The sequence below is a fragment of the Rana temporaria genome, chromosome 1 (assembly GCF_905171775.1).
Source record: "Rana temporaria chromosome 1, aRanTem1.1, whole genome shotgun sequence".
In the NCBI taxonomy this organism is placed as follows: domain Eukaryota; kingdom Metazoa; phylum Chordata; class Amphibia; order Anura; family Ranidae; genus Rana; species Rana temporaria.
Window position 1 is genome coordinate 630,003,388 of NC_053489.1, and position 14,914 is coordinate 630,018,301.

The 14,914-nt window shown below is 43.6% G+C and overlaps 1 protein-coding gene across 1 annotated transcript in view; it reads left to right on the forward strand.

Annotated features, from left to right (window-relative positions):
• Positions 1-14,914, forward strand: part of LOC120924424 (nuclear body protein SP140-like protein) — a 60,961-nt gene that overhangs the window by 39,086 nt on the left and 6,961 nt on the right. Inside the window, exons 10-12 of the mRNA XM_040335383.1 lie at positions 4,259-4,366; positions 10,515-10,622; positions 11,979-12,092. Of these exons, the coding sequence (XP_040191317.1) occupies positions 4,259-4,366; positions 10,515-10,622; positions 11,979-12,092 (330 nt within the window). The remainder of the gene's footprint in view (positions 1-4,258; positions 4,367-10,514; positions 10,623-11,978; positions 12,093-14,914) is intronic.

Here is a 14,914-nt window from a genome sequence, read left to right on the forward strand (position 1 = left end):
GATAGCAATCTCAAATATGTAAATGAGCAAGATACGCCGATTCACGTACGTACTTACGCCTGTCGCAGTAATCTACGCCGTTTACGTAAGGCGTACGTCCGGCGTAAGTTTACCCCTCATAAAGCAGGGGTAAGTCATGTTAAGGTATGGACGTCGGAACAGCAGTCGTATTTTACGTCGTTTACGTAAGTCGTACGTGAATGGGGCTGGGTGTAAGTTACGTTCACGTCGTACGCATTGAGCCGTCGTATCTTAGGTAGTATATGCAACGTGATTCTGAGCATGCGCCGTTCGTACGGCCATGCATTTCGTGGGGTCGCGATTCATTTTAATACAACACGCCCACTACCTGCTTACGCCGGCTTATTTACATTATGCTGGCGTAAATATGGGAGCAAGTGCTTTGTGAATACTCAGCTTGCCTCTCAATGTTACGTTGGCGTAGCGCATATGAGATGCGCTACACCGGCACAAAGATACAACAGTGTACCTGAATCTGGCCCAAAAGATAAGGTCATAGAGTGTATGATAAGGTAGACAATTACACCTGTATCACTCTTATAGAAGAAAGGTTATATGTTTTACAAAATATTTCTAAATAGAATAATTAAGATTAAGAAGGAATGTGAAAGTGAGATGGGAAAGGGTGAAGAGTGAAGCTAGAGAAAAGGATGAAGGGTAAAGCGTGGTTGGTGGGATGCAGAGTTATATGCTAAACAATGGGCTCGTCCGGGATTTGAACCCGGGACCTCTCGAGAGAATCTCGAGAATCATACCCCTAGACCAACGAGCCTTGATTGCACAAAACCCTTTTTGTTTTGTTTTTTTAAGTCCAATAAGTGCTTTTTGATAGCCAAAGCCAAGTGCCTCCTACAATGCCATCTGCATATTTTCACCCCCCACCAACCACGCTTCACCCTTCATCATTTTCTTTTCTCTAGCTTCACTCTCACCCTTTCCCATCTTCAAATTCCTTCTTAATCTGGTGGTGTTCTTACCTATTATTCTATTTAGAATTTTTTTGTAAAACATATAACCTTTCTTCTATAAGAGTGATACAGGTGTAATTGTCTACCTTATCATACACTCTATTACCTTATCTTTTATTGTTAGTTCTGAATACTACATCTCTACCAGATTGTTATCCTTTAATTAGTATATATTTACCATATACAGGCACGTGGTTTTTTATTTGTGAGCCTGACTCAACTTCTAGCTACCGTGTTTCCCCGAAAATAAGCCCCGGGTCTTATATTAATTTTGGCAATAAAAGACACAGTAGGGCTTATTTTCGGGGTAAGTCTTACCATGTAATGTGCTCCCCCTTCTCTCCCCCTCTCCCCCCTGCCTGACAGGAATCCCCAGTGTGAACTGAGTTAAAATGCTTGTAAAATCCTATAATCCACTCTATTACAGTATTATATATAATGTACAATGTGTGGTTTCTGTAATATAATTGTGCCAAATACCTTCATTATAGCGCCACTCTGTGCTTCTGTGACCCGCCGGAGATCTCTTCCCGGCATTTATATTACAGAAACACACACATTGAACATTTAGGGTTCCCACCTCATCCCTTTAAACCTGAACACATATTAATTACACAGGTTCTGTGGCTGATTAAGGTGGTAATTAAACTCACTTGGTGCCTTTCCTGCATTAAATTAGCCTCAGAACCTGTGTAATTCATATGTGTTCGGGTTTAAAGGGATGAGGTGGCAACCCTATGTACATTGTATAATACTGTAATAGAGTGGATTATAGGATTTTACAAGCATTTTAAACTAGGGCTTATTTTTGGGGTAGGGCTTATATTGCAGCCCTCCTGGAAAATAATGCTAGGTCTTATTTTCGGGGTAGGTCTTATTTTCGGGGAAACACGGTATGTATAATTAAACCTTTGCACTAAACTTCAGAACCCCATGTTTGTGCAATATTATATACCCACTATGATGTTCCCTGTTAATTTGCTGCAGGTGTGGTCTCCTTCTCCTCGCCTTTCTAGGTGTGCTAAATTGCTCTTGTTGGTGTGACTCTTTGTAAGCCACGCACGGTTTGATGGGGTACGCTCCCCCTCGTGGAGCATCGGCTGGTCGAGGGACTTTGTTTTGGGATCATATGAAGACTTTTTTAGAGGACCTCTGGTCATGAGATCTTTCTCAATACAGCGTGATTGGTAAATATGCTTTGTAATGCCTACCTATGCTAGCAACATGTTTTAAAATGATATATTTATTGATTAAATGCAATTCCCTCACAGCAAACATATCTTCTGAAGAAGACCCTGACGGGTCAAAACGCGTCAATATTCATGTACCTACCGACATTGTATTACCCTAATGATGTTGTGTAATACATTGTGTGTGCATTTTTTGTATTGACCTTTTAATTTCGTGTACCAAAACTAATGTCCATTTGTCATGGTTGCCACCAATAAAGTATAATTTTACAAATGTATTTGTTCCATCTCTTCCAACCCCTGCTGCCTTGAAAACCCCCAGTGGGGGAAACTTCCCTTCATACAATGTAATAATGACATATAATCACACACATAGGTTGGACTTGTGTCTTTTTTCAACCTCACCTACTATGTAATAATGGGGGGGATTTACTAAAGGCAAATATACTGTGCATTTTGCAAGAGCTTAGTAAAGGTGGTAAAGCTCTGCTGGCTTCCATCATCCAATCATGTGCAAACAAAAATTGCCTTTAGTAAATCCACCCCTATAGGACTAAGACCCCTTTCACACTGGGGCGGTTTGCAGGCGCTATTGCGCTATAAATAGTGCCTGCAAACTGACTTGAAACAGTGGCTGCTGTTTCTCCAGTGTGAAAGCCACTGGAGTGGTGCGCTGGCAGGACGTAAAAAAAAGTCCTGCTACCCGCATCTTTGAGCAGTGAAGGGGCAGTGTGTATACCGCTCCTGCCAGTGTGTATACCGCTCCTGCCCAGTGAAATCAATGGGACACCACGGCTATACCGCCGGCAATGTGCCTCTGCAGAGGTGCAGGCGCCGCAAAATTAGCAGTAAAGCGCCGCCAAAAATAGCGGCGCTTTACCGCCACCGCACCTCCCGCCCCAGTGTGAAAGGGGCCTAACAGAAAGCACACCAGCATCATGTGACAGCTTCACCTGGCAGCCATAATGAAGAAGTCTGCCCTTGAAATGCATTCTCCGTTAATCACACTAGAAATCAGTGATGCTTCACCCCCTTCTCTTGAGCATAAATGTATAGTCCACCGTGGTATATATTCCATGATAACCCCTCTCCTGCAACAATTACATATGCTATCAACCTCTACTGCACACCAACCTGTAATTATTTTCCCTTCTCAACATTGCACATCCTACACCTTCCTCCCCTAACACTTTGGTTCACAGGGCCAGTTCTGTCACTAGGACACATGTGCCTTGCCCTAGGGTGCCATTGCTGTTGTGTTGGATCCCACTGGGCTGTTCTGTGTGGTGCAGAGTGACAGAGGGCGTTCCTAATTGATTGACATGCTTCCGACCGTCGCATACAGCGCGTCACGAGTTGCCGAAAGAAGCCGAACGTCGGTGCGCAGGCGCCTTATAGAGCCGACTCGCAGTCCGGCTTCTTTCGGCAACTCGTGATGCGCTGTATGCGACGGTCGGAAGCATGTCAATCAATTAGGAACGGCCAGTCCCGCAGATTATACCCCGAAGCCGCGGTGAATATATATCTATAAAACGGTATGTACAGCAACGATTTAAAAAAAAACACCCGATTGTCATTCTAAAAACTCGCCTGAATGTAATGTTAAGATTTTTTTTTGGGGTGAACCCCCGCTTTAAGATGCTTGTTTATCCATACAGAAAGAATTGGGGGTGTTTAAGGTTATATTAAAAGAACCTATATTAATATAAATGTAGACGTGTTGTGATGGATGGGCATGGACTCGTAGACACTAATGAACACATTCAGTCTGTGATGTACACAGAATAGGACAGGTGGACTCGGACTAACAGACAGACATAGCTGGGTGAATACCCAAGTAAAATTGGGCTGTGTCACTACTAGGAAACTCAAGGCCTACATTAAAACCCTTTACACAGAAAACTTGATTAAATGGGAAACCTCTCTGACAAAATCAGTAAATTTGTGGTACCACTGACCACCAATGTATTTTTTTTTCACATGTATGTATTATAGTATATTATTTACATTATATATGTTTTTTTTGTTTTTTTTTACATTTTATATCATTAAAATCTGCTTCATCCTCCACTGGAAAAGGTGTAAGGTCTCCACTCCAGCAGAAATGTGAAAAAGGGCAACATCAGGAAACCAAATTCCTCATCCCTAAAGATGGCAACTGGAGTATCACCAGGAAACGGATCAGAGGTTTGTTCATAACATGGCCATGTAGCCCTTGTTTCAGAAACACTATAGGGCAAACAAAAAGCACACCCATTATCATGTGACAGCTTCAGGGCTCAAGTCCTGTGGGAACGGAGTCCCTGCACTTTTTTCACAGCAGGAACGCAGTTCCCTTTGCAGGACTAGAGCAGCCGAGAGCAGCCGAGCCAATCCTTCACTAAGTGGCGATGCCCAGCTCGAGTCACTATCAGTGGCAGGCGAACCTTAGTAATCCTTTATGTTACTGGCCGCTTCCTGTATATGGATTCATCGGGTAGTGTGCGGGTATTCCGTCACTTCCTCGATGCCGCAATGTCTCCTGGGAGCTTTTGTCATTGTTCCCTGGAGACATTGCGGAGGTCTGCCGCGAGTTATCGCGGAATTTTTCCAAAGCATGCGGTTTAGTAATTATGCATATGAGCGTATATTTTTTTTTTTTGGTGGGGAGTGGATCTTGGGTGGGAGGTCCCACACTTTTTTCCCCAGGACTTGACCCCTGGACAGCTTCACCTGGCAGCCATGATGAAGAGGGTCCGTACTTGAATTGCATTCTCCGTAAAACACACTAGAAACAGCAGCTGCATGCTGCAACATGATCACCTACAGTAATTTATTCTATGCACTAAGGGTCTCTTCCTGTATTTCTGAAGAATGTTTGTGAATAAGGATGGGCTCAGGCATGTTTGCAACTCCACATGCCCAAGCCCGCCAAGAAGGTTACACTGTGCAGAGCTAATCACAGGCAGTGAGACATTTCCCTATCTATGCATCAGATCTATGGAGCTGTGAACACGCCTGAGCCCATCTTTATTTGTTATTAACAGTCTTAACCCTTGTTTAATAAAGGCTTCATGAAAGTGTCATACACTGCTGGTACCTTATGATTGATATATATATGATTGATTTAAAGATTACTAATAATGAAATTTGATAAAAGTGTTTTAATGGGCTCTGTCTAGGAGAAGGAGATGCAGCACTCAGGGCCAAATCCACAAAAGGGATACGACGGCGTAACTGCTGTTACTCCGTCGTATCCCTGTTCCTAACTATGGAACTGATCCACAGAATCAGTTTTCCATAGTTAGGGAGAAGATCCGGCATGTGTAAGGGACTTACACTGCCGGATCTTAGGATGCAGTACCGCATCCGCCGCTGGGGGCATTTCGTGTCGAAATGCTGCCTCGGGTATGCAAATTAGCACTTACGGAGATCCATGAAGCTTTTCAGCTTCGTTTTTTCTCCGTAAGTTTTAGTTTGCATACGCAAAATTAGGGCTGCTTTTACAAGGTGTAAAGTTAGTACACCATGTAAAAGCAGACCTTTCTGTCCAGCGCCGCGTTTTTTTTTTAAATTTTGATTTTTTTTTTCCTGCCGTATCTTTTTTTTTTCCCGACGCAATTGACCCGTCATTGACCCGTCACAATCCACAAAGCTCGGCGTAACGTAATTTCGCGCTATGCACGTCGGGAAAATGACGTCACGAGCATGCGCAGTACGGCCGGCGCGGGAGCGCGCCTAATTTAAATGGGAATCGCCCCCATTTGAATAGGAACGCCTTGCGCCGGCGGAATTTAAGTTACACAGCCCAAAATTTCTAGGTAAGTGCTTTGTGGATCGGGCACTTAGGTAGAAATTTTAAGGCAGTGTAACTTAAATGGAAAAAAATAAGTTACGCCGGTTCTTTGTGGATTTGGCCCAAAGAGCCTGTCAAAAGTCTGTGCTGACAAGTAAAATGCTAACAGGAGGAGAGAGATAACCTTATAAGTTTGCTGCTGCTCTGTCATTGTCAAATCTCAGCCTGGGGCAATGAGATGACCTTTTGGTGTTGCTTAGGTGCTTTTACTTCAGCAGCATTTTAGGACATATCAGTGGTGCTTCACCCCCTTTTCTTAAGCAGAAATGTATAGCCCACTGTGGGCATCAATTACAGATGCTACCACCCTCTACTGCACCCCAACCTGTAGCATGTTGACCACTGATCATTTATTTATTTATTTATTACACCCCCTACTCCTTCCTCCTAACTAGGGACGAGCCTGCGGATCGACTCGAACATTGTGTATTCGCTGAATTCCGAACATTATGGGGCGTTTGCGGCAAATTCAAGCACCGCAAAACCCCTCATAATGCACTGTGAGATCGCAGTGCATTGATGTCTGATGATTGACCAAAACATGCACCTGACCTAAATGCTTTGACCAATCACAGCTCACTCTGCTGTGAGAGCCATGATTGCCCAAAGGCAGGGTCCATCGGGCGGCGTGATTTACGATGGATGGACATTGCTTTGCTGCTTGCTCGGATAAGGGTCCAGTATAAATTTTGGGAGGGACCCTACACGTTTTTTTTTTTTACTTTGGCGTGGAGTTTCTCTTACTATCCATACTAGACCCAAAGGGTCTATATTGCCAGGATCTGGAAATACATTACAGCCGCAAGCAATTTCAAATTACATGTTTTCCTTTTAGAAAAGTAATCTTGCTGCAGCACAGTAAAACACATCAGAAAGATACGCCACTCTACAGGCAGACTTAGGCCGCGTACACACGATCGGTTAAACCGTTGAGAACAGTCTGATGGACCGTTTTCATTGGTCCAAACCGATCGTGTGTGGGCGCCATCGGTTATTTATCCATCGGTTAAAAAAAAGCCAACTTGTTTTAAATTTAACCAATGGATTCCTAACCGATAGTTAAAAAACGATCGTTAGTAGGCACAACCATCGGTTAAAAATCCACGCATGCTCAGAATCAAGTCGACGCATGCTTGGAAGCATTGAACTTCGGGGTTTTTTCAGCACGTCGTTGTGTTTTACATCACCGCGTTCTGACACGATTGGTTTTTTTAACCGATGGTGTGTAGGCACGACTGACCATCAGTCAGCTTCATCGGTTAACCGATGAAAACAGTCCATCAGACCGTTCTCATCGGATGGACCGATCGTGTGTACAGGGCTTAAGGGGACCACCCCCCCAGGAACAATACTTAAAAGAATATTTAGCATTATTATAGCATTATTAAAATTACTGCTCCTGAAAAAACTTCTGTTTTTAAAAAAAAAATTTTTGCATTGATACATGTCTCCTGGGGCAGTACCTGGGTCCCCATACACTTTTCATGGGGGGTGTTAGACTCATCCCTACTCCTAACACTGTGGATCACAGGACTTATTTTGGCATTAGAATACATATGCCGTGCCCTAGGGTTCCATTGCTGTTGTGTTACTGAGGCCTCGTACACACGGTCGGTTTGGTCCGCTGAGAATGAACCGAAGTTCAGTTTCATTGACCAAACCGACCGTGTGTATTGGCTAGCGGTCTGGTTTCCTTCGGTCCAAAATTTCTAAACATGCTTCAAAACCGAACCGCTGGACCGCTGGGTGATCGGATCAAACCGATGGTTAGTACAGAAAGCATCGGTTCAAAACCCACGCATGCTCAGAATCAAGTCGACGCATGCTTGAAAGCATTGAACTTCGTTTTATTCAGCACGTTGTGTGTTTTACGTCACCGCGTTCTGACCCGCTCGGATTTTGGACTGACGGTGTGTACACATATCAGGCCGTCAGGCCACTTCAGAGGTGAACCGCTGAAAACGAACCGACGGACCAGTCTCATCGGTTTGGTCCGACCGTGTGTACAAGGCCTAAGAGTCTTGGATTACACAGGCTGTTCTGAGTGATGCAAAGTGACAGAGGGTGCCTCCTCTTACAGCCCCTAGGCCCATGAAGAACCTCCAATCTCCCTTCATTACCCTTCTAACCCACCTCAGCCATAGAGCTTCCCAACCCACTAAGTATGTGTTTCAAAGGGGATGGTGAAGCTCAAGGTATTTGGCCTAGGGTAGACATAAGCATAAATCCAAAATCCAGCTCTGATTTATTCGAACCCCCCAACTACACCACCAAATCAGCATTGTAATACCTGGATAGAAGCAGCACAAGTCCTGGCGGGGCCAGCATGTTAGAAGTAGATTCATGTGCTCTTGGGCTAAGCATAGTCCAGCAGCTTACATGTAAGCAGACCTTTCCTGTTCCCCATGCAGGAACATGTGCCTGTATGGTGGGGTGGGCTGATGTCATGCCCAGTTCCTCATTGTAACGAAACATCCCACACTCCGCTTAAAGGGTCACTAAAGGATTTTTTTTTTTAGCTAAATAGCTTCCTTTACCTTACTGCAGTCCTGGTTTCATGTCCTCATTGCTCGTTTTTGCTCTGATGTTGCTGTAATACTGCTCTGTTCTGGACACTTCCTGGTTGTCTGGCTCCGTATGAAAAAAGTCATGGGAGAGTTTAGTTTTGTTTTCCTAGCCATGACTCTCTATGGCACTGTCCAGCACAGAGGCATAAAATAACATGCAAAGACTAAACTAGTTTCACTTTCGTTTTTGGATCTAAGAGGCACATTATATGATTGTTTTCTTATCTATTTTTAATCGTTTTTAAAAGGAATCAGTTAACTATTATGTCTCTATACCCTGTAAACAGTCATTTCAGCAAAAAATAAAAATTTCCTTTAGTGATCCTTTAAGTGCTTTTTTTGTATACCACTTCCTCCCAGTCCGAATCTAGATATCAGATATTGAACCGTTGACAACAACAAACAAGACAATACTTGCTTGATTGCTGAACATGGACTGTTTATTAGAACCAGAATACAAGTCTTATATACAGTAGAAGAGGAGGTTCACCCCTCCTGATCATATTACTCTAACAATACACCTGTAACAAATTAACATGAGCTAATCCCTTTAAGCAGCCGATGTGACTCTGTGCCCTTCTGGGCATTGTTATGATAACTCAGGATTTCACTACAGGTCAGACTTGTTAGCTTCACACATTAGATGACACATTATCATAAGTATAAACACAGGACACCTTCACAGAATAGCAGGAGCTCCAGCAGGGGTCGGCCCATCTCCTACATTGTACAGAGGTCAATGTGATCCGCTCTCTCAACTAACATGTTGAGTTCAGAATCAAACAAACCAAGAATAGTCTTTACATATATCCCGGGAGATATTGTGGATAAATATTACTGTCCCCTTTTAAGTAATCCAAAACATATTTTCTCACTCACCCCGTGTCAGGATGGCACAGGGTGACTAATGCTGGCCATACACTATACGAAAATTCGGCCGAAAATCGGTCGTAAAGAAAGATCTTTCGTTTTTCGGCCAGTTAATGGGCACAAAATCGAAAATCGTTTGGACGTTTTTGAGCCGAAAAAACGAAGGACAAGTTTGGGAATTTTCTGCCGAACGAACGATAAGTTGGAAGGTTAATGTGTTTCCCGTCCGAACTTTCTGCACTAGGTATATGTAAAAAAAACGAAGCATTTTTTTTTTTTATGTCCACTGAAAGATTTATCGCCCATTACATGATGGCAATATCGTTTGCACTCACGAAAGAACTTTCGTTTTTCGAAAGTTCGTTCGGACGATTTTTCATGGAATGTATGGCCAGCATTAGACATAGGAGGTGCATGGGGAGCTGAAACAAAAGTTTCCCAACCTTTCCAAGGGATTCTGGGTTCCACGGGCCCTCCCGTCACACTCATGTATAACCCTTTTGTAGTAGCACATATGAATGCTGTTGAGGAGATCAATGCTGCAGGTATCAATGGTGGTTTTCAGTTCTGCGGCAGCCAACGGTTCAATTTCCAGGAGACCCAGGGCATTTCTTAGGGCCTAGCAACACCATGGAGTATTGAGCTATTATTTTACGATGCCTGTTTATCCATACAGAAAGGATGGGGGGGGGGGGGTTAGGGTTATATAAAAATGAAAGAACCTATATTAATATAAATGCAGGATGGAGGGACATCGACTGACGTTAATGAACAAATTCCGACTTTTAATGGACATAGACTGACAGACATACAGTACATACCTGGTGAATATGCAAGTAAAATTAGGCTGTGTAATACTATTAAACTCAAGGCCTACATCAAAACCCTTTACACAGAAAACTTTTGGACCTCTTTAATAAACAAATACATTAATTTGTGGTACCACTGACCACCAATGTATTGTTTTATTCACATGTATGTATTCTGGTATATTATTTACATTATATATGTTTTTCTTTACATGTTCTATCATCCAAATTTACTTCATCCTCCATTGGAAAAGGTGTAAGGTCTTCACTCCAGCAGAAAAGGGAAAAAGGTCAACATCAGGAAACCAAACTCAACAGCTTTAAAGATGGCAACTGGAGTATCACGAGTAAACAGATCAAAGGTTTGTTCATAACATGGCCATGTAACCCTTGTTTTCAAAAACACTATAGGGCAAACAAAAAGCACACCAGCATCATGTGACAGCTTTACCTGGCAGCCATGATGAAGAGGGTCCTCCCTTGAAATGCATCCTCCGTAAAGAAAACTAAAAACCGCAGCTGCATGCTGTAACCCGGTCAGCTACAGTGAATTTCTTCTATACACTAAGGCCTTGTACACACGACCGGACATGTCCACTGAAACTGGTCCGCCGACTAAGAAACATGTCCGCTGGGAAGCTGTCCGGCGGACATGTCCGCTGGTTAGTACGTCTAACCAGCGGACAGAAATCCCGCGCATGCGTCGAATTGATTCGACGCATGCATGGAAGCATTGAACTCGCGCGATAGAGAACGTCGGTGTCGTCTACGTCACCGCGTTCTCTGTCTGCGCGGATTTCGGTTTGATGGTGTGTACAGCCATCAGACCGAAATCTCCCAGCGGACATGTCTGATGAAAACGGTCCGGCGGACCGCTTTCATCGGACTGTCCGCTCGTCTGTACGGGGCCTAAGGGTCAAGTGGGTCTCTTCCTGTATTTGTGAGTTTGTTTGTGAGTACCAGTCTTAGCCATTGTTCGTTAAAGGCTTTATGAAGGTGTCACACAATGCTGGTATGTTTTATGATTGATATAGCTTTCCATAAAGATTCCTGATCATGAAATTTCAGGAAAGTGTTTTACTGGGCTCTGACTAGGAGAAGGAGATGCAGCACTTAAGCCTCATACACACAACCAATTTTTCCCTACAAGAAAACTGCTGGGAGAGCTTTTTGCCGTGAAAACTGGGCGTGTATATGCTCCCTCGCCGGGAAAACTGCCGTGAATCCCGGTGGGAAAAATAGAGAACCTGCTCTCTATTTTCCCACTGGGATTCCCGGCGTTTTTTTCCCGCCAGATTTACTACACTTGCCAATGAAAAACACTGCGGGGCAGTGCCGAGGGAGCATAAGCCCTGTACACACGGCCGGGATTCCCGGCCAAAGCTCTCCCGCAGTTTTCCCATTGGGATTCCCGGCAGACTTTATACCGCTGGGCATCCCGGCCGTGTGTACAGGGCTTAAGAGCCTGTCATCTGTCCTGTAATGTGCTGACTCAAGGCCTACATCAAAACCCTTTACACAGAAAACTTGATCAAATCCTTGGGACTATAAAAGAAACAACGGGCAGGGCCTAACTAGGAACACATCTATAAACTGTATAAAGCGTACATTCTGATAAGAAATATGCAGTTTGTATAAGTGTAATTTAGAGTGAGGGGGTGTTATGATAATACCAATGTAGATAACCATTGTAATTTTCATATCTTACTTTAATACAGATGCTAAGAATGTTAAAGTCAAACTGGAGTTCCCCAAACAAGTTTTCAATGATGAATTTCCCGTGACATGTGGCAACAAGAAGGGGACCTTCATGAGAGAACACTGGAAAGGAGGTAAATGTTTTAGAGCAATGTGCACACTGGTGACAATTACCGTATTTATTGGGGTATTGCGCGCACCCCTAAAGTTGCCCCGAAATTCCTGTGGAAAAAGGATTTTTGTACTTACAGTTTTGGTGTCTTGCGCGGCGGCCTCGTCGGGTCCGGCGTCCGTCTGCGGCTTCGGGTGTCCTCTTCGTCGGGTCCGGCGTCCTTCTGCGGTGTCCTCCCCGCTCATTTCCCGCTTTCCCGCGCCGAGTTTGAATACTGCGCCGGCATATACCGAGCGCAGTACACTCGGGCAGGCTCGGCTACTGTCGCGCTCACGTCCTGTACGTCCAGGACGTGAGTGCGGGAGGAGCCGAGACTGCCCGACTATACATGAGTGTACTGCGCTCGGTATATGCCGGCGCAGTATTCAAACTCGGCGCGGGAAAGCGGGGATCGGCGTATATCGCGCACCCACGATTTTGCCATGATTTTCAGGGCAAAAAAGTACACGGTATACGCCGATAAATACGGTACTCCTTTTATGTACCTCTTACCACCATAGGAGACACTTATGCTTGTGTCCCTTGGGTTCCGGATTCTCATTGACCTTCCCAGCAATGCCACACTCTCTGACACAACTAATGAAAAGGAAAACTGCAATAAACACTTCAAGGATGTTAAAACGTTGTAAATGAATATGTACAATTATAAACAATAAACAAGCAGACTATTGAATGACATGGTGAAGGTGCTGTCTAGGGGACAATGCTATGACAATGATCCAGCAGTCTTTGTCGAACCCTTTCCTACTGGCCAGTATGTTGGGGCCCAAATCTAGTGTTGGAGCGCCCAGATAAAGTTCCTCCAAAGTCGGGCATATGCGCCTGCACTGTGTCTCGAACAAACAATACTATTCCTCTTTGACGTCATACAGTGTCCTCCCTGGATTAGGCTGCGCTCTGGCATGATCTGCCACCCACTGTGTCCGCTAGGTCAGTGTATTGGCCTGCTGCCAAAACCATGTGGCCATTTACAGTTAATCACAATAGTACACATTTCATTCAGAAAATATGGTTGCTTATAACAGTGATTATCACTGTTATAAACAATCATAGTGTGTAAAAAATTAATCCTGATCACCTTCCCAGAGAAGTACTATGGTAACACTCTATTTCTGTGGTCACAGTTTAAAAAACAATTGTAAAAAAAGAGAGAAAACATAATAAAAAGAGCAAAAATATAAAAAAAAATTAACAATTATTATTTTGTTATATAGATTTTTAGAAATACAGTATATACCGTATTTATCGGCATATAACACACACTTTTTCCCCCTGAAAACCAGGGGGAAATTGTGTGTGCGTGTTATACGCTGATTCCTGCTGCCTCGGAGTGGAAGGAGGGGAAGAGCCCTGCTAGATTACACAGAGCCGCAATCTCCTGTGTAATCCAGCACTGGCGAAGCTGCAATGATGGGCAAAGGTAAGGCTGTAGATGGACACTAAGCAGGCTGCAATGATGGGCATGTTAGAGGCTGCAGAAGGGCACTAAACAGGCTGCAATAATGGGCATGTTAGAGGCTGCAGATGGGCACTAAACAGGCTGCATATATATATATATATATGGATAACTTTCCTACAGACTAAATAATATACACAGGTTATTTTCACCAAATAAATCATATATCAGTGTACAGTGGCAAAATTATGTGATTCCCTGCAGATTTTGTAAGTTTGTCCACTTGCAAAGAAATTAAAGGTCTATAATTGTTATCATAGGTGTATTTTAAATGATAGAGACAGAATATCAACCAAAAATCTGGAAAAAATTTAAGAAATACAAAATTACCATCAAACCGGGGTAAGGATGATCATGAGAAAAGTGAGGGATCAGCCCAGAACTTCACAAGAGGATCTAAAGGCAGTTGGGACCACAGTCACCAAACAAACCATCGGTAACACAATACGCCGCCATGAGTTGAAATCCTTCAGCACCGCAAGGTCCCTCTCCTGAAGAAGGCACATGTACAGTCATGCCAATGAACATCTAAATGATTCAGAGAAGGATTGGGAGAAAGTGCTGTGGTCAGATGAGACCAAAATGTAGAGCTTTGGCATTATCTCGACTCTTCATGTTTGAAGGAAGAAAAGTACTGACTATGACCCTAAGAACACCATCCCCACAGTAAAGCACGAAAATGGAATCATTATGCTTCAGGGCTGTTTCTCTGCTAAAGGTGCAGGCCAACTTTACCGCATTGAGTGGCCAATGGACGGGGCCATGTATTGTAAAATCTTAGATGAGAACTTTCCTCCCTCAGCCAGAACACTGAAGATGGGACGTGGATGGGTGTTCCAACATGACAATGACCCAAAACATACCGCCAAGGCAACAAAAGAGTGGCTCAAGAAGAAGCGCATTAAGGTCATGGAGTGGCCTAGCAGGTCTCCTGACCTTCCTGACCTTAATCCTATAGAAAATTTATGGAGGGAGCTGAAACTTTGACTTGCCAAGAGACAGCCAAGAAACCTTAAGGATCTAGAGAAGATCTGTAAAGAAGAGTGGACCAAAATCTCTCCTGAGATGTTGTGTGCAAACCTGGTAACCAACTACAAAAAAAATGTCTTTCCTTTTGTGCTTGCCAACAAGGGTTTCTCCACCAAGTCATGTTTTGCTTGGGAATCAAATAATTATTTTATTTTACTCACTGAACTGCAACTCAATTTATAACATTTGTATTATGTGTTTTTTTCTGGATATTTGGTTGATATTCTGTCTCTATCATTTAAATAACAGCTATGGTAAGTGGGCAAACTTACAAAATCTGCAGGGGATCAAATAATTTC